This window comes from Sus scrofa, chromosome 1 (genome assembly GCF_054392235.1).
Source record: "Sus scrofa isolate SSC_HxYL_T2T_F1_AM1 chromosome 1, Sscrofa_HxYL_maternal_Yorkshire_Landrace_v2.0, whole genome shotgun sequence".
NCBI lineage: Eukaryota > Metazoa > Chordata > Mammalia > Artiodactyla > Suidae > Sus > Sus scrofa.
The window spans coordinates 122,818,528-122,839,116 of record NC_139383.1 but is presented as its reverse complement, the minus strand read 5'-3'; the positions used below and the strand labels follow the sequence as shown (position 1 = coordinate 122,839,116).

The window sequence follows — 20,589 nt, the reverse complement described above, 5'->3', positions numbered from 1 at the left end:
TGGTACTTGAGGGAGACAAACACTTCGTATAATAAAGTAGATATACATACAATATAACAACAGATCTATATTATAACCATGACGTTAAAATTTCATGGTGGGAGTTCCCGTCATGGCACAGTGGAAATGAATCTGACTAGGAACCATGAGGTTGCAGGTTCGATCTCTGACCTCACTCAGTGGGTTAAGGATCCAGTGTTGCCATGAGCTGTGATATAGGTTGCAGACACAGCTTGGATCCCGCATTGCTCTGGCTGTGGTGTAGGCCAGCAGCTACAGCTCCGATTCGACCCCTAGTCTGGGTACTTCAGTATGCCACAGGTGCAGCCCTAGAAAGACAAAACATAGAAAACAAAAAATAAAAAATAAAATGGTGGATATTAAAAAATGTACAAAAACTGCAATTCAGAAAGATATGTGCACCCTTATGTTCACTGCAGCACTATTTACAACAGCCAAGACATGGAAACAACCTAAATGTCCAACTACCAGGTGAATGGAATAAGAAGATTGGTACATATATACTACCCAGGCATAAAAAAAGAACAAAATAATGCCACTTACAGCAACATGGTGCAACTAGGGATTCTCATACTAAGTGAAGTAAGTCAGAAAGCGAAAGACAAATTCTGTATGATATCACTTATATGTGGGATCTAAAATGTGGCACAAATGATCCTATCTACAAAAGAGAAACAGATCACGAACAGAGAGAACAGACTTGTGGTTGCCAGAGGGGGGATGGACCGGGCATAGACATAAGCTATTATATTTAAAATGGATAGGTGATGATGTCCTGTCCTACAGCAAAGGAAACTATATCCAATCTCTCGAGATAGACTATGATGTTGGAATCGGCGGGCGGGGCGGTGGGGGGGGGGGGCATCTCTAGTCCCTTCACACGATGTTGGCTCTCCTCTGAACATACTCCAGCGGCTCCATGTTGCTCTGAGATTAAGCGTCCACACTAAATGCTCCAAGGTCACTTAGCCAGCACAGATCGGAACAGGACTGTCACTTCCCTTTTCCAAAATGCATGTTTCTATCAACGCAGTCTACACTCACATGAGGGTTCGGAGGGGACACTGAGCAGTACTTAACTCATGTTGAAAGTGAAAACTGGAAACAAACCCATGGTCTTTCCACGTGTGGTGCTACTAAGCCACAGCTCACTGTCTTTTCCTAGAGTAACTGGGTTTAGGATCCAAGTGCAACCCTGTTAAATTTTCTGTTTTCAGTTTCTGTCTTTTTCTCTCTTCCTTCCTTTGTGAAATTTTTGGATTTTGCTTCTTATATCACTTCTAGCTTCTTGACATCATATATTGGATGAATTCAGACTCTATTTATCCAAATGAATGATGAAATTGCCAAGACAGAGACAAGGAAGGGACCCTGAGTCAGAGCACAGTTCATATACTGCTACTTTGGATACATTGGTCTAGTTAGTCATCCATCAACCTAACCATTCTTTCAGCAAGTCCACACTTCTCCCATCTTTCCACAAGGATATTGAGAAACATTATCAAATACACTGCTCAAGTCCTTTATCTTTTTCCATCCATTGCCTCTCATTTAATAGACTTCTGAGTACTTTTTTTTTTGTGTGTCTTTTCTAGGGCCACACACATGGCATATGGAGTTTCCCAGGCTAGGGGTCTAATCGGAGCTGTTGCCTCCGGCCTACACCACAGCCACAGCAACTCAGGGCCCAAGCCACATCCACAACCTATACCACAGCTCACAGCAACGCCGGATCCTTAACCCACTGAGCAAGGCCAGGGATCGAACCCAAAACCTCATGGTTCCTAGTCGGATTCGTTTCTGCTGAGCCACACAACGAGAACTCCTAAGCTTCTGAGTAGTGTTTATTCCACTTCAAAATGTCACCTGTGGAACTTCCTCTCCAACCTCTCTACAGCCACACTCCTACCTCATCAGAGACTGTACTATCAACCCACCCACCCACCCCCACAGATCACTGCAATTAACTTCCTTACTGGTCTTTTCACCTTCACATCTAGACTTTCTGGAAAAGACTTAGGCAACTCTGCACATGTATATTCAAATGCATCTACTCTGTCCCAGTATAATCATTACTTGGAAGGCACTCTTACTATTTTTCCATGTCTTAACATTTGGGATTTTTATTGTTGTTGTTTTCAATTCTATATTCTAGTATTTCTTTGGTGATGACAGGTCTGCTCCTCAAATGACAAAGAATTTAAAAATATTTTCAATTTATTTTTAACATCTGTGTCAGTAAACAAGGAAATTATAGTTGATGACAGGGTGTGGGGAGGGATGAAAAAGGGAACTTAAATAGTTTTAGCTTTTATAGGAACTTTCATCACTGCTGGTTGAACTGGGATGTGATATCAAATTGAATCTAATCACAAGAAGGATTACATTAAATTGCCTTGAATATATTTACCAGTTTTGACAATACCACTTTTTAAACTTTCAGCAGAAGCCAAGTTCCTCATGAGAAAATTACCCTACCAAATTTTTTTTTTTTTTTTTTGTTTTTAATAAGCAACCCTCAAATTTCTCTCTTAACCTACCTCAGTCATCTGGCCCTAACACTGTGATTCTGAGAACAAACATTGGCGTAATCTTAGAGTTTCTGGCTCTCTACACTTCAGGAATTTTCTGCCTCCTGAATTTAGGTAGGAAAACCTGAGCATGGAAAGATTAACTAGATATCTCCGTATCTTGGGGTTAGAGGGTGGGAGTGAAATCCCAGCTTGGCCATACTCCTGGGTGGGCTAGAATTAAATGGGATTCTTGAGATGTGTGGGCCGAGAGAGAGAGGCAGTAGCTGAAGATGCTCAAGGCTGGACCTAAGGCCTGGCTAAGCAACTCAAAGGCAAGGCCAGTAAGTTGGAGCCTTATGAGGATTTTAGTGGTACCACAGCTCCTAGAATGCCACAAGAAGTAGCTGACACGCTGCACCCACAGCACTGCCTGCACCTCTCCTGCAGCATCTCTGCACTCCTACACTGCTCTCAAGGCACAAGACCCACCCTCCCTACCAGACAGTAGGTACCTAGGCAACAGGTTGGTGATTTTCTCATCTACCTTTCCTGAGCGCTACCTGGCACATAGTGGGTGCTAAGGATACATTCCATGAAAAGAGAGAAATGTTTTTGGCGCAGCATTACTCAGCTCCTCCACTTGGGTTTGTACACTTTGTGTTCAATTCCATACAAATTTCTCCCTCTTTTGCAAAAACATTATAATTTAACTTGCTATCACTCTTTTGTTGAGCTCACAAGTGTCACATAGCTAGCTTCAGCTGACTAACTAACATGCAAGCATTAGGGCATAATGCTCCAAAATCAGAAGTAAGTTTTCTGAAACTAAGACTTTAAATGCTGAAGAAAAGATATAAAATGAGGAGAGCATGTTCATTCATATATGTATTCAATAAGCAACTCTTGGAGTGTCCCCACATGCCAGGCAATCATACTGGGTTTCGAGCGCCTAACGGTGAACAAGACATGGTTACCACCATCCTGAGAAATTTTCAAGCATTTAACAAGTCCATGAGGTGCTGAGACACTTCTCCTGGTCTTTCTTATTTTTTAAGCAAATACTTCCATCAATATGCACCAGGAATCACTGAAGATGGTATATAAACATAGTTTGCATAGGCACCTTATAAATATTAACTATTATCTTTATAACAACTGTGTGGTTCATATAATTATCTATTATTATACAAAGATCATCTCTTTTAATCCTCTCAATTAAATGAGAACAATATTGCTAATCCTGTAATAAAAATGAGGAACTGAGACTCAGAAAAGTTAACTAATTTGCCCAGAGTTACAAGGCCTATCAAGTGGTAGAATCGAGATTTTTTTTTTCCTGTGATAAAAGAACTCAGTGTGTTTCTTAAACCCTGATCAGAATCTGCCAATAGGTTTGCCAGCTATTGATTCAGAGGCTGGAAGAGGGCAGAGGCCAAGGTTGGAGACTAGCAGGAGTGATCAGAGGTGGTTTGTGATATGGCTTTAGGGCAGCACAGGCCCTGGGGACACCTGGTGTCTTTGGCAGGACCTCAGGAGGCAGGGGCTTAGTTTGCATGGCAGAGCCTTGCATCCGGTCCTGGCTCCCACTGACACTCTGCCTGCCATTCAAACAAGCAGCGCCCCACAAGTCACCATCAAGTCAGTCCACCAATTCACCTGGTCTTTCCAGAGCAGGGCAAGGAACAGGGCTCAGCCCCTGGGTGCCCACGAAGGGCAGAGGGCATGTGGCCTGCAATCAACACCTGTCTCCATGAGGCCCCACACCTGCCAAGGACCAAGCACAGAGCGACCATCCGAGAGCAAGTCACCTGAGCAGAGAGAGCAATACAGAAGCCGTGCAGAGGAGTCTTCTCAGCCTGTGACTCTCCAGGCACTGGGACCCACAGCACTCAGCACCCAGATTAGACTCTACTCCCCCCGCCCCCCCCCCCCACGCATGCACGCTCCTTAACCCTGTCTCCTCAGGTGGTCATTTTCATAAGAAAACCAGAAAGCAGCACTCCCAAGCCCATCTCTTTCAAGAGCTGACAAGATGTAATTTCCAGACAGAAAGAAGAGAAGAGACCCTGTTTACTGTAGAGCTCCACACCCCAGTGTAAAATCCGGTTCTGACAGATGTGGCCAGAGTACAGGGCCGGGTGGCACCGAATGGGGATAAGCAAGCTCTATCCAGAGTCCACGGAAAGCCCAGCCTACAGCATAAAGGTGTCCCTGACAGCTGGGTTATTCCTGCCCCATTTGGGGTGGTGACCTCTCAGAGGAAAATAAATGTGCTGTTGTCAGAAACCCCACAGCAGATGTTAGGACAGCAGCCCCTTCTGCATTTTTCTTTTGGATACCTTGGGGCCACCTTTAGACCTTTCAGAAGACAGATGACTTCTGAGTCTCAAGCAAGCAATTCTTCAAGACAAAATTACAGAGAAATCCCAGTTTTATCCAGCTCCATCTCAGGATGTCAGCACCCCTCACACACACATAGAAGGGCTTTTGGGTGGTCTCAGGTGGCATTCAATAGCTGAGGCAAATGCCTCTCAGACTGAAGCCCTCCATCAGCCTGGTCTCCACACTTTCAACTCTTTTTCTAGTGTTGGGGTTGTTAAGAATAAATCTGGATTTATTTTCCTCTTTTCCTCTTTCCGCTGGCAATCTCCAAGGTGTCAAGAGAAAGGAAATTTCTACCATTATGGTCGGAAACGAGAATGAAATAACACGCCACCGCCAAACACCAGTGTTCTTTTTCCCCAGAAAGCAACACACCATGAGAAACAGATCGCCAAGTACCACTCCATGCATGGAAAACCAAAGGTCCCATTATCTCAACACCAGGAGAGCGAGCGGGGTAAGCTGTACTGTTTTATAAGGACTACTGTGCTTCTGGTGGCAAAGAAATGATTTCCTTGTTAAGTGGCATCGGGAACACCAAGCATAGCCAGAGAAGGAACAGAACTCACAGAGTCAAATATTTTCAGTTCTATCAGGCTTCAAAACCGAAGTCACAAAGAAGCTGGGGTGACCAGTGAGGCAAAGAGAATGAAAATTCTCTGGACATTGGGCATCAGAAGTCCCCACTTTTGGGGGGCACCTGAAACGTGATCAAAGAGATCAACAGTCCATGAATAGGCAGGGATCGAAGAAGTAAGGATGCCACAGTAAAGCTAGCCTGGAGCTAGGCTCAAGGTGGCACTGGTGGGAGCAGACTCAGGCCCACACCCTGACCAGAGACTCTGCTACACAAGGTCCCCGCCTCACCTCTCACTACACGTGGCTTCAGGTGAGTTATATATCCCAGAGCCTCAGTGTCCTCATCTTTAGCAAATGAAATAATAACAGATGAATGTACTTCATGGGGCCGTTTACAGATTAAGTGATTTAATACACAGAAAAGTGTTTAGAACAGGGTTCAGCACACAGTAATGGCTCAACAGTTACTGCTGTTGGACAGTCAGCCTGGTGTGCAGGAAACCCTATGAGACGGAACATTTCATGAGTATAAAGACAGGCTGTTTTGATGACCTAATCGGCTGCTGTGAGACTATTCCTTCCTTTGTTGTACCGAGATATATTTCCTTCATGCTCCACACTGCCCCACACCAGCCTTTGTCTTCTTTGTCTAAATATCCTTTCAACACATCCTCAGGGGACATGGTTTCCAGGGCCTTCATTCTTAGGTCACTCTCCTTGGAATAAGTTCAAGTTGCATTTTAAATGGCCATCTCTAAAGCCACTCCCCACTCAAACCAACATTCCAAAGTCAAAACCATTACCTTCGCTGCTAAGTATCAACTTCCCTTCCTTGGACTTTGGATTGTATTCTCAGGGCTGCAGGCATGGGCAGCTCTGTGGAGCCAGCACACGTGGCATCCTGAACTCCCTGCTCACAAGAGACAGCTGTTGCCTCCTTCGGCCAGCTTTCCCATGTCCCTGCTACAGGAATCCAACTGCTTGGGGTCTCTTCCTTCTGCATCCCACTTGGAGGGACTTCCTTAGAGGGGACAGAGCAGCCTCGGCTGCCATCTGTCTCCTTCAACCTTGCCTTTGGGGGTGTGCCCTGCCTAGGCTGCACTTGGACCACTCTGTGTCACCCGTCTGCCCTGCTCTGGTCCCACACAAACACCTGTGCAGGACATCTTCCCCCTGCACCTGAGCTTTACAGTTGGGCTCTTGTTAGCCTGGGAGCAGAGACACCATCCAGGAAGGAGACGGAAGCACACCAAGGGGGACAAGGGTGTTGTTTTGCTGCATTCATAGATCATTACAACCACAGCTCTACTGGAACCCAGAAATAGAAAGCACAGCCAGCCTGCTTCGGCATCCATTTTCCTTCCAGGACCGAAAGGGCACGCTTCCACAGGAGACACACATGGCCAGATGTTCCAGCGACAGTCACAACCGAGGGGATGGGAGCTTGAGCAGGGTAGGGCTGAGGAGAAGGCACGGCAAAGGGGGCCCAGGCACCCATGCCTGTTCCCCCTCCATTCCCAGTCGATCATGCCCATAAGTCCAAACCCAGACTCCTTGCTTCTGATAAACTCTTGCAGGCAGGTGGCAATATTTTCTTTCTCCAGATGACAGTGACTGCCAAGAGGCCCCTCCAATAAAGCATTAGTGCTCTCCCTGGAGATCCAGGCCTAAATTGTGCTCTGCTCAAAGCTGTCTCTGTTCCCTGACTCCTACGCCCTGCTGGCCTCCTCCGCCCCACCCCTGCCCAGGAAAGATGCTACAGGTGCGCAGGGGCAACCAGGCCAACATCAGCACCTTTACCTGTACTGACTGGCTCAGAAATGAAGTTGCTCTTTACAACTGCAAGGCTCTTACTCACCCACTCGGGTGTCTTTCTAACTGAAAGAGATAAATACATCTCTTTTTTCTCTCTCTTAAAAAACGGGAAAAAAAATGAAACCAATATAACCCAAAGTGACTTATCTCATCAGTAAACATACAAACATCTCCATTCTTTGAATGTAATCCTTTGCCTTCCCACAGGGCATGTGACACATCTATGTTCAAATTACTTCTTTTATTTGGTTTTTTTGTTTTTGGGTTTTTTTTTTTTTTAGGGCTGCACTTGCAGCATATGGAAGTTCCTAGGCTGGGTGTCGAATCGGAAATACGGCTACCAGCCACAGCAGTGCAGGATCCAAGTGGTATCTGCAACCTACACCACAGCTCATGGCAACACTGGATCCTTAACCCACTGAGCAAGGCCAGGGATTGAACCTGCAACCTCATGGTTCCTAGTCAGATTCATCTCCACTGCACCACAATGGGAACTCCCAAATTACTTCTTTTAATCAAGGTTCCCCCCCCAAAAAAAAGTTTGAGAGGTACTTTTTGTCCAAAAGTACTTGGATAAACAAAATAATTCACTCAAGTGGTTCCCCCATAAAACAGAGAGTGGTCCCTAGGACAAATTTCAGCCTCTGGAATTCTAGAATGCAAAAAGGACAATTTGCCACCCAGTTTAAAATCCAGACCCTACTAGGCATTGCCAAAAATTAAGCCGATCATCCCCAAAGCAATTAGTCTGGCCCAGTTCCTTTCATGACAAGTGACCTGAACACAGGTCACTGAGAGCTTTCCTGTTGCTGTGTAGTCATTTTGGGGCTGAGATCTTTCGCACTCACGCTTCAGTGAGATAGAAAATGCCAGAGATCCCTTGTGGCACAGCAGGTTAAGTATCAGCATTTTCACTGCAGCAGCTTGGGTCACTGCTGAGGCATGGGTTCGATCCCTGCCACATGCCACGAGCATGGGCAAGAAGGAAAGAAGGAAAATAAGAAGGAAGGAAGGAAGGAAGGAAGGAAGGAAGGAAGGAAGGAAGGAAGAAAATGCCTGTTTTAGCTCTGTGCCTTTGCCATAGGCCCATCCCCACCCCCTTTATTAACGAATCATTAATATGGGAAAATTTTCCAACTTTGCTCTGGAATCAAGCTGTATTCATCCCAAATGCAGGGCTGAGAGCTGATAGGGAGTCTTTAAGACCAAAGTTGTTTCTAATGAGGTTCTCAAGAGTCCCAGATTCTTGGACGCCTTTTTTCCCCATTCTTTCCAGCACCCTATCCAGCTCCATGTGTGAAGAAACATTCAACATATACTGACCTTGGTGAAAGGACCATAGGATATTTCACCCTTCATTCCTACTACTTTTTCTCACCATTCTTCTACACATGTTCCTCTTTTTTTTTTTTTTTATTAAAGTATAGTTGGTTTACAATATTGTGCCACTTGCTGTTGTAGAGCAAAGTGACCCAGGCATACATATATGTAAATTCCTTTTTGTACATTACCTTCCCATCATGGTCTGTCCCAAGAGACTGGACATAGTTCCCTGTGCTATACAGCAGGACCTCATTGCTTATCCATTCTATATGTGATAGTTTGCATCTGCTAACCCCAAACTCTCAGTCCATCCCTCTCCCTCCCCCTTGGCAACCGCAAGTCTATGTCTGTGAGTCTGTTGCTATTTTGTAGATGGCAACTCTTTTGGGTGCAAGTTGCAGCCAGTGCTCCTTCACTCACAGGAGCCTAGTCTGTTTGTGTCCAGTCCTATCTCAAAGCACATCTTGTGCAGGAACCCTTCTAACTACTGCTAAAAGAACTAAAGAATAAAACAAGTCCAATGAAGTATGATAGAGAGGGTGCACTGGGAATGGTGGGGGGTTACCAGAATCCTCTTTTGGTTACTGTATCCAAATCTACAAGTTCCCCTCAATGCTTACCTGAGAAATACCTCAGTCCATTACCAATGGTTCAGATAACATAGAATCCATCAAATTCAGTGCCTTAACTTATCTCCGGATGAAGGGCTGCATTCTTCATTCTAATTCCAGTACCGGCCCAAGTCTTCCTAATAGGAGTTTGTTAGCTCCTATTAGACACTCCACAAATCCCAGGTTTTCCGGGTTAGCATAAAGTGGTTGGAAAAGCAATGCCTGTAGAATCAAGAAGACTCAGATTGGAATGCTAGAGTAGCTGCCCACTAGCTACAGGAAGGTTATTCTTGCAGAGTCTCAGTTTCCCCATTTGTAAAGTGAAGCAATGTCGTCTAAGCTAAGAGTTTCTGTGAGCATTACATGCTAGCTTAAGAGGTGTTTGGTAAATATATATTCTCTTTCAAAATTCATTTTACACCATCACTGGCACAGCCCGTGCTCTTTTATGCCTTCCGAAAACATAACAGCCATGCTGTGGACTTCCAGCTTTTCACCCTCTGGAGTCGGGACCCTCTGTGCACTCTGAGTGCTTTGCCTCATCATTCACAGGGATGCAACTCTGTCTCCTCTTCTCCCCAATTTACACTTCTTAGTGATCAAGAGTCACTGCTGTCACTATGACCAGTGATAGCATGTCTGCATTTAGAAACTGAAAACTGTTATACAAAAGTACTTTGTAATATGACCATGAGGATTCCATCAGTGGAATCTCTATCTACCAGTCAAAATCTTCCTTGTCATAATTGGTATCACCAATTAAATGAATTCCGATCAAAAGAGGTTTTAAAAATAGCAAAGCTATTTATATGCAATTTTATTTCCATAGTTCCAGAGTTAATGAAAATGTACAAGTACAGAATTCTATTAATTTCTCTATTCATTTGACACATATTTATTGAATTTCTTCTGTGTGCCAACATCGTGCTGGGTGCTGGGCACACAATGACAGACATAACTGACAAGAACTCAGTTCCCTGGAAGAGGAAACAGACGCTTGATTTCACCAAGTCTAAGACACACGTTCCTTCATGTTTAAAATATCTTCAAAATTAGAATACATCTTACAATGCTGTGGGCTAGGCCATGATCAGAAGTTCATATTATCATCCCTTCAACTGAGTTAAATGCATTGTTGAGACTACTTGGGTCAAGCTTAACTGCCAGTTAAAATGTTCTCAAAAAGACTAACCTATGATTTTTAGGCAAAAATGCACAGAGATGGTGGAAAGGCATATATGTGATATTTCTCATGGGAGAAATGACCATTATCCCATAATTTCATATAAAGTAACAAACAAGTGTTTTGTGGAAAGGTAATCACCATATATGAAGTCCTGCTTGACAGATACATGTGCAAAAGGATTGTCCGTCATACTCTAAGCAAAGCAAATGACAGTAGGAAAATACTGCCAAATCCTTAAAATAGATGAAAGAAATCTGAAAACAATCAGAGGCTACTGTGAGCAATTCGGGCATGCCCCAAGACTGTCATTAAGGCATCATGTCACAGTTTAATTTGTAGCTTTCTTTCTCCCTTTCCAGTGGTATAAAAAATGATGATGTATCATACTATCCATGGCGTATCCTATTCCGTGAAATACTGTAATAAACAAGTAAACAAAACATAGAGTCATTCCAGGTCCTGAAAAAGTTACAAAACAATAAGCCAGATGCTGCTGTGGCGAATAACAGTACAATCTAATTTAGAAAGACAGGCAAGAAACACCTCCCTGAAGAGGTGAAGTCAAGGAGAAGCCAGTCCCACAGATAGCCAGCAGAATAGTCTAGGCAAAGGGAACCACTAGTGCAAAGGCCCTGAGGTGGTAAAGAGTTTATGTTCCGGGAGGATTTTATCACTGGTTATCAAGTGTTGACCTGCTCAGAAGCCCATGACAATATCATGAGGCCACAAACCAGCTCAATGAATAGCAAACATTATAGCAAACTTGTCCCTTCTTATCTGCAGTTTCGTTTCCCTCAGTTTCAGTCAACTATAGTCAACCACTATCTGAAAACATTAAATGGAAAATTCCAGAAATAAACAATTCATGTGCTTTAAATTGCACACTGTCCTGAGTGGCATGTTGAAATCTTGCACCCTCCCACTTCATCCCATCCAGGATATGAGTAATCCCTTTGTGCAGCATACCCACACTGCATACACTACCTGCCTGGTAGTATAAGGAAAAAATGTAGTATATACAGGGTTCAGTACTATCCACAGTTTCAGGCATCCATAGGCAGTCTTAGAACATGTCACCCATGGATAAAGGGAGACTACCATAAAAATAACTTGGAAATTTTTAAAATATTTCTTATACTTCATCTTGGTAAATATGTGGAGTCTAATACAGTCCAATTATTCTGGTAAAGGCAATGCCCACTGGCATGACCACCCACAGAGAAATTCAATAGTAAATAATCGTAAGGAAAAAAATGAATACCCAGTTCAGATAATGCATGTCTCACCTCTCTGCCTCCTTAGCTTGAGTACTTTACCCTCCTGTGCCCTTATCTTGGTGTTTTTTACAACCATACATCTTGCAGAAATGCCATCAATTCCTTCTAACCAGTGGATGGTTTTGATCAGGAGACTTACCAGAATTTATAAGAAAATTAACCTCAAATTCACCAGGATACTGATAAAAACTAGTTAATTTCCCATAGCAAACTGACCTGCTCCATCCATTTACTTACTTTCAGACACCTAGGACTCCCTTTCAATAGCTGGTCCTTTTACAAGAGCTCAGGATCCCCTTCCAGATGGCAAAGATAACCATCACCCCCTCGAGGCACTAGCTTCTGAAGCAGGTTTCATACCCACTATCCGGCATCCTCCTGACATCCTTTCTGTGATGCAGGTACTGAATTCCATTGACGGACAAGGAAAATGAAGTTTGCGGCCTGGACAAGTGACCTGCCCAAGTCCACACAGCTGTCAGAGCAAAGACTAAAGCCCAATCTGTGGCTGTTTCATGTCCTTAAGTAGGTCATGTGACCTCAGAAGTAAGGGGGCCAAAGAAGCTGTTAAAGTGGGGTTGCCAGATAAAACACGAGATGTCCAATAAATTTAAATTTCAGATAAATAATGAGCAATTTTATAGTATAGATATATGGTGTAGATCCCAAATATTGCATGACACATACTTATCCTTTAAAAAAGTCCACTACTTAGCTGAAATTCACTTCAAATTGTGCTTGGATGTGCTAAATCCTACCGGTTAAATGGACATGGGCTGTTCCTCCTTCTCACCATTCTCCACCTTTGAACCAGTCTATGTACTTACCATTTCTTTCTCTTCAAGCCAAAGTTCTTCTAAATAAGGAATTCCCTTTTTTTTTTCCCTCTTTTTTCTTTTTTTGGCCACCACAAAGTTCTGAGGCCAGGAATCAGATCTGAGCCATAGTTGCAACCCATGCTATAGCTGTGGCGACACAAGATCCTTTTACCCACTGTGCCAGGCTGGGGACTGAACCTTCATCCTGGCACTGCAGAGACACCACTGATCCCCTTGTAGCACAGTGAAAACTCCTAAATAAGGAATCCTTAGCCTAGAGTCCACAGACCCTCTGGGAATCTGTGGATAGAATTCAGAGAAGTTCATGAACTCAAATGGGAAAAATGATCTCTTCATTAGCCTCTAACTGGAATTTAAAATTTCTTTGATTATGAACATAGGCAACCAACCAAGCAAAACGGATCATATTATGGTGGTTGCAAATATCTCCAAATATAATTTATGCTCACAACTACTTCAAAATTACAATTGTTATTAGATTGGCCGCTGGATCTTATTTAATGCATGATGCAATTTGTATTCCCCAGGAAGCAGATAAAGAGAGAGATTGCAGTGTTCAGAGGCATATTAGCAAGGACTGTCAGGATCCACACTTGTGGACGGGAGGGGAGAGATGCACAAGTGGGTAGAGGGAGTAGCCAAGCCTCAGTGAGGGCCCTGTAGCCTTGGTTGACACCACGGCCAGCTCTGGATGTGAAATGGGCGGTCAGAATCACACCACATTGGGCCAAGGTGGCCTTTTACTCTCACCTCCACCATCAGGGGCTGTGCACATGACCTTGGCGGAGGCTGTTCCCTGCAACTAAAGCAGACACTGAAGGACAGGCAGCTGAAGGCCGCCTGCTGCCCACACTCCCAGCACTCAGGTCAGCACATTCTTCCTAGAAGGCCATCTGGGCAGTGCACTACCACGACCACCTGGAGGAAAGAACTCTATGTGAAAATCACTATATTTTATGTCATGCATTTGCAATTAGTTCCTAGATTGCATCAGGCTGCTGAAGAGATTCACAAAACAGTTAATAACCCCTGCACTGTTCTCTATCGACACCCCTTTTCATCCCCATTCCTAGCCCATCACGGCATTGCAGTTCTCACAATCACATATCCCAAAACAACCCTTCTCAATCCCATACCTCAAACCCTTCGAAGCTAGAGGAGGCCTTACAAGGTTATTTTCTTCTCCATCACTCTCTCCAAATCTTTCTCTTACTTTAAGGTCTTTGTGCATGTTTCTACAGTTACCTCTTTTCCACCTAACTCACCTGCACCCACGCCATCCTCGACCTGTGCCTCATCTTGATGCACCCATCACTGTGCCCCCTCCTCAGAACTTATCTCACATTGGTGGCTTGTTGCCTTCTCTGCCTTCTCCATTGGCCATCAGCTCCAGAGAACAGGACCGAGACTAGCTCACCTCTGCTGTGCCCCCAGTGCCAAGCACAGTGGAGGAATGGCACAGCATGTATATTTATGGGAAGAGGAGAAGAAAGGAGGAGGGCAGGAGGCAATGTATCCTGCTGTGTCAGTCTCGCTCATTCCCACCATAAAGGATTCCAGCTGCTCTATCCCTCTTTTCAGTCTATGCCCTGGCTTTTTCTTCCAAAGCATTGGTGCAGAGATGTGTGTTCACTGCTTTCACCGATGCACAGCTTGCACTCCAAGCTGGGCCATCCACACCATGTACTCTTCTGACTGGCATGTTTCTTATAAAGGGACCCACCTCTGTGGCTGGTGAGAAGTAATAGTGAAATGGTCAAAAGAGCATAGGAAAGAAATAAGGAGTTCCTTCCCAGCTCATTCATCAAATAGATTGACTTGGCTGTACTCCAAGGAATAGCACCCACTCGGAGCAAAGGGCACCACACCGTGAAAGCTCACTCCTCAGGCTTCTGCTGGAATCAGACAGGCCTGTTCTCCCCCTCACTAACCACGGGACATTGAGCAAGGCTCTGAGCCTCCACTCCTCCATCTGCCCAACTGAGGTGCTCGTGCTTCCCGTGCAAGGCTGTCGAGGGCTGGATGGAATTACTTCCCAAGTGCCTGCTTCTCAGCGGCCCTCACCGGCTGGCTGCTTTGTAATCTCTCTGTCTTCCAACCTGACTCTGCCTCGTCAGACAGAACAGATATGCCATACGGAGGACAGGCATCTTCTCTTTGGCTCCTAAGCTTCCGCAGCTTCCTAACCAGAGGCCTTGCTGGCACCTCTAATTTTCCTCCCAGCCAAACAAGCAGACAGCCAGGCAGCACAAAGATGAGCCCACAGCATGTGAGTGCCAATGCGAGCGTGAGGCCGATGTTGCGGGTGGCCCCAGAGCCTCCCTTTGAACCAGTCCCAGCCCACACCTTCCCTGTGGCTCAGGCAGGCGTTAGCAGACAGAACAGCTCTCCTAGGATAGACTGTGTCTTTCCAAGCAGCATCTTCATAGAGAAGGATAAATGTCTCACATATTTTTCTCAAAATCTCCTTACTGTCCCAACAGTAGAAAAACTGACATTAGCTTCTTTAATCTACGAGAATACAAATAATAGAAAACTGAACCTTCCATATGCCAGGCAATGTACTAAAGCTTTTATAAATTTCTTATTTAACATAAACTACAGTTAGAAGGCCATGAGCACTAACCTTGTCTATTGTATTTCCTATTTTATGCCCAGAATCTAACTTAGCACATAAGTTCTTTAAAAAAAAAAAAAAAAGAAAGAAAGAAAGAAAGAAAAAGAAAAGAAAGAAGGAGTTCCCACGATGGCTCAGTGGATTGAGAACCTGACTAGTATCCATGAGGATGGGGGTTTGATCTCTGGCTTTGCTCCATGGATTAAGGATCTGGCATTGCCCCTAGCTGCAGCGTAGTTCACAGATGTGCCTCAGATCTAGTGTTGCTGTGGCTGTGGAGTAGGTGGGCAACTGCAGCACCAATTCGACTCCCACACCGCAATTACATATGCTGCACGTACAGCCTAAATAAATAAATAAATAAATAAAATGCATTTGAATGAAACTCAACAAATAGTAGCTTTTCCCCCTGTTCTGTTTTCCTACTCGACCCAGCCACAGTAGGACATCTGGACCCATCCTACAGAATCAAGGCCCCTGTTCCCTTTGACATGGTCACCTCTTCACAGATGAGGAAGTCAAGGCTCTGAGGTGAGGTTGCATGATTTGGCAAAGGCTATGGGCTGCTGGGTGACCAGGCCTAGAACTAGATCTCCCTCACTAGAAGACTAAAATTCTTCAGAAATGACTATGCCCAGAGCATCTGTTGGACAAATGGATATCTATGTTGATACCCTCTAGTCCAGGCTTGGAGACCCATACCAGTCAGGTCTGAACTCGGAGGCTCAAAGGGCCCACAGGCAGCTGTCCTGAAACTCAGCAAGAGTGAGGCACTGCCAACCACCTTTTAGATGGAGTCAATGAAGACGACAGTACTTCCCTCTGGATATAGGCTAGCATCCATAGTGCTGGCACACAACACCTCACTTCAGCATCTCAACAACCACTCCTGGAAGATATTTTTACTATGTGTCATCTACAGATGAGATAACTGGGGATCAGATAGATTCAGAGACTTCCCAAGGTCACTGAACTAATGCTTGGAAGAATCAAAACTAAAATAAAAAAAAAAAAAAAGGAGTTCCCATCGTGGAGGGGGGAAGAAAGGTGAAAGCATGGCCCCTATCCTCAAGGTGCTTATACTCAAGGTGAGGAAGTGAAACAGTCATAAAAAGAGGAACTTCCACAATGAGACTTACTCAGCAAACATCCTCTAGACCCCAGAGCAAAAGTTCCATCTTTTGCCTCCATTAAAACAGTCAGAACAAAAACACACTAACCCATTAAGAAGTCTCCCTTGGAGTTCCTGTTATGGCTCAGTGGAAATGAACCCAACTAGTATCCATGAGTCTACAGGTTTAATCCCTGGCCCTACACAGTGGGTTAAGTATCTGGCATTTCCATGAGCTGTGGTGTAGGTCGCAGACATGGCTCGGATCCCATGTGGCTGTAGCTGTGGCTGTGGCTGGCAGCTACAGCTCCAGTTCAACCCCTAGCCTGGCAACTTCCATATGCTGCAGCTTTGGCCCTAAAGCAAAAAAGCCCCCCCACCCCACCCCAAGTATACGGAATAGGAGATACAGAAGACACAAAACAAAAACCACCCCTCCAAACTGATGACCCTTTCATCCCAAAGGACATGGAATTTTCTGAGGCACCCTGCCACTATAGAAGCCCAGTTTTCACAGCCCAGGGGCCCCAGATTCCACTCAGCATCATCTGGAATCAAGGAACGTGCATTTAATGGAAACTTAGCCAATTCAGATTTCTCTACAATCCCACATCCCTTTCTGCCAAGAAGCTGCTTCGAAGGATGACACTCCCTTGATGTGAATTTGAAGCCTGCCCCATTAATAAGGCTTCCCTCAGAAAACATTTTTAGATCAACCCTGTTCCAGACACTTGCTCCTAAGGACAAAAACAAGAAGAAATACTGCACTAGCTCAAACATTGTGGAGCTCTTTGGTGATCAGAAATAAGGGAAAATATTAGAACAAATGTGATTAACCCAGATATCCTCAGCAACCTTCAAAGCAGACCATTCCTCTTTACTCCAAGAAGCACAACTCAAGCAGAGCTGGCTCCTCTGGCCCACACCCCTATGAGCCAAGCCAACCCTCTCAAAACAAACAGACCTCAGAACAATGAGGGGAAATACAAGGTGAGGGAAGGAAAACGGAAGAGGAAACAGGTACTAGCAAGAAGGAGGAGCAGAACTGGAAAACAGGCTGCAATTAGCATGTGCCTCATTTTATTTTAAAGAAAAAGGATTAGGGGCTCAGATGGCACAGCCTCCTCAAAGTTCACTTTTGTGCAGCCACAAAGTCTGGAGGGACCTGAGGCTCCAGTAGCAAATGGCCCAGCACCGTGCTCACCATGTGAACTGTATTTCTCTCTGTCATGGAAGGAGGGGCAGTTCCGTCTCCAAACCTCAGACCCATTTGCTCTCAGATAAACAAATATCTCCTCAGCCTTTGCCAACTTCGCCCAGCCAGAAAGTCGTAATGCTGAATTAGTAGCATTTCCATCACTTCTGTGACAAGCTGGTGACAGACTGGGACATGATGAGTGGAGCAATCAGATGTTGTTACAGGAAAGAGACATGAGGACAGAATAATAACCGAGTGGTACAGTAATAACCATCATCGTAATGGCCCCCATTTACATAAAATTTATAATTGCCAGGATAACAAAATGAGCAAGAGCACCTGTTTGCAGTCAGACAGACCTGAGACAGAAGGCTGGCTCCTCTGCTCTCGAGTGCTGTGTCCCTGAGCAGCTTTCTTGACCTTTCTGAGCCTCAGTTTTCCATCTTTAAATGGCAGATCATGACTGCTACATCCTAAGATTGTTTGGGAGGTTTGAATGAAGTGATGTCTGTAAGGCCTTTGCACAACATTAGAAGTATACTAATTGTGGGAGTTCCCGTTGTGGCTCAGTGGAAACAAATCTGACTAGTATTCATGAGGCTGCAGGTTCGATCCCTGGCCCCACCCAGTGGGTTAAGGATCCGGCGTTGCCATGAGCTGTTCTGTAGGTCATAGACCTGGCTCAGATCCTGCATTGCTGTGGCTGTGGTGTAGGCCAGCAGCAACAGCTCCGATTCAACCCCTAGCCTGGGAACCTCCATGTGCCATGGGTGTGGCCATGAAAAGCCAAAAAGAAAGGAAAGAAAGAAAAGAAAGGAAAGGAAAGGAAAGGAAAGAAAGGAAAGGAAAGGAAAGGAAGGAGACGCGTACTAATTATAAGAGTGTGAGTATTATAAGTATTTTCTATTATTTCAACCAGAATTATGTGCTATTTCATTTTGTTTTTAATCTTGTATAGGAGACAGTGTTTTAACCCCACTTGACTGAAGTAAAACAGAGACCCAGGAAGGTTAAATGTCTTTCCCAGGAAAGAAGTGAATGAAGAAATAAAGACTGTGTATGACTTTCTAATTGCTTCTGTAACAAATTACTACAAATTTAATGACTTAAGACAACACAAGTTATTACCTTACGTTGTACAAATAAAAAATCCTTTGAGCCATGTCCCTTAAAGGCTGTGAGTAAAGAGTCCATTTCCTTGCTTTTTTCAGTTTTAGAAGCCACCTGCATTGCTTGGTTCACGGCCCCTTCCAATATTTTCAAACCCAGCAGCCTCTCTAAGGACCCATGTGATGACCTTGGGCCCATCCAGACAATCCAGGATAACCTCCCCATCTCATGATCCTTAACTTAATCACATCGGCAAAGTCCCTTTTGCCATGTAAAGGTGACATATTCACAGGTTTTGGAGATCAGGATATGGACCGCTCCGGGGGAGGGGTGGTCATTATTCAGCCTATCACAGACTGAATCCTGCTCTGCAGAATCTAACCATTTGGGTTTGGTTGGGGTTTGGGTTTGGTTTTGCTTTAAACTCTTTCATTTATTTATTCGGCAAACACCTTGTGCGGGGCACATTTATCATTTAAACCTGCTCCTCTCTAGGTGTTAGCGCATCAGAATCTAGCTTCATTAGTGTGAAATAAAAGAGGGCTGTACGTACAGAACCTAAAATATCACTGAAACCCAGACTTTAAATGTGAAAAGGACCTTAGAGACCATCAGCCAATACTCTTATTTATACAGGGGCAAACTCAGACAGAGCGGTAACATGACGTCCCCAGGGTCAAATACTGAGTTTGTGAGAGGTTCTGAGAACCTGAAATTCAACTGGGGGAAAAGGAGTTCCTGTTGTGGCTCAGCGGATTAAGAATTCAACAAAGGGTCCATGAGGATACAGATTCCATCCCTGGCCTCTCTCGGTGGTTAAGGATCCAACGTTGCCACAATCTGCAGTGTAGGTCAGATCTGGTGTTGCCATGGCTGTGGCGGAGGCCAGCAGCTACAGCTCCAATTTGAACCTTAGCCCGGGAACTTCCATATGTCACAGGTATGACCCTAAGAAGGAAAAAAAAAAAAAAAAAAGAACTGGAGGAAAAAAACAGAGTCATGTTAGAGACAAATATCAGCAGGGTATAGTAACCTATAGTTAAAGAGATACAGGAGCAGGGGTGCCTGAATTTCATGGCATAGGGATGTCATTCACTGAACTGAGAATATACAGCAAAGATGACATGTTTTCTAGGGTAATAATGCATTTTGTGTGTTCTGGATCTTGGACCTCTTTTTGTAGGATGGGCTTAACTTCATTGTGAAATTTCCATTACTCTTTCTCTTCATATTCTCTCACAAGTATGGGCATGAGGCTGTAATCTTCATCTGACCATCACCTATCTGTACTTTTTTTAAGTAATACACTTCACTTTTTTTTTTTTTTTTTGTCTTTTGCTGCCTTTTTCTATGGCCGCTCCCGCGCATATGGAGGTTCCCAGGCTAGGGGTCTAATCGAAGCTACAGCTGCCAGCCTACGCCAGAGCCACAGCAATGCGGGATCCGAGCCGCGTCTGCGACCTACACCACAGCTCATGGCAACCCTGGATCCTTAACCCACTGATCAAGGGCAGGGATCGAACCCGCAACTTTATGGTTCCTAGTCGGATTTGTTAACCACTGAGCCACGACGGGAACTCCTACACTTCAATTTTTAGAGCACTTTTAGGTTACAACAAAACTGAGCAGAAAGTACAGAGAGTTCTCATGCACCTCCTGTCCTCACACATGTACAACCACTCCCCGCCCTGAGGATTCGTTACAGTTGGTGCACCTACATGATACATCATGCCCAGAGTCCATAGCTGACACTAAGGTTCATTTCTGGTGGACCACATTTTGAGAGTTTTGACAAATGTGTGATGACATGTATCTGCCATTACAGTATCTATCACACAGAGTATTTCACGGCCCTAAAATCCTCTGTGCCCTAGCTCTACATCCTTCCCTTCCCTTAGCCCTGGTAACTGCTGATCCTTTTACTGACTTCAGAGTTTTGCAAGCAGTGTGTTTTCTTTCCTGCTAACACTGAGGTAGACCTTGGGGATAAGATTTTGTCCTGGAGTT

At 44.6% G+C, this 20,589-nt stretch overlaps 1 protein-coding gene and 1 long non-coding RNA gene across 9 annotated transcripts in view; one reads left to right on the top strand and one right to left on the bottom strand.

Annotated features, from left to right (window-relative positions):
- The window catches only part of LOC102158936 (uncharacterized), a 257,286-nt gene that overhangs the window by 173,936 nt on the left and 62,761 nt on the right, over positions 1-20,589 (bottom strand). For 3 of the 4 annotated variants that reach the window (XR_014810690.1, XR_014810682.1, XR_014810687.1), the window contains exon 2: positions 9,254-9,466. The exons of the other annotated variant lie outside the window; for it this stretch is intronic. This is a non-coding gene — a long non-coding RNA (uncharacterized LOC102158936). The remainder of the gene's footprint in view (positions 1-9,253; positions 9,467-20,589) is intronic. 4 annotated transcript variants of the gene reach the window in all.
- LIPC (lipase C, hepatic type) overlaps positions 1-20,589 on the top strand; it is a 151,132-nt gene that overhangs the window by 71,034 nt on the left and 59,509 nt on the right. For 2 of the 5 annotated variants that reach the window (XM_084974774.1, XM_021063936.2), the window contains exon 2: positions 5,280-5,373. Coding sequence is in view for 2 of the 3 variants with exons in the window: in XM_021063936.2 (XP_020919595.2) it covers positions 5,322-5,373 (52 nt within the window). In the remaining variant the exon portion in view is untranslated. 5 annotated transcript variants of the gene reach the window in all.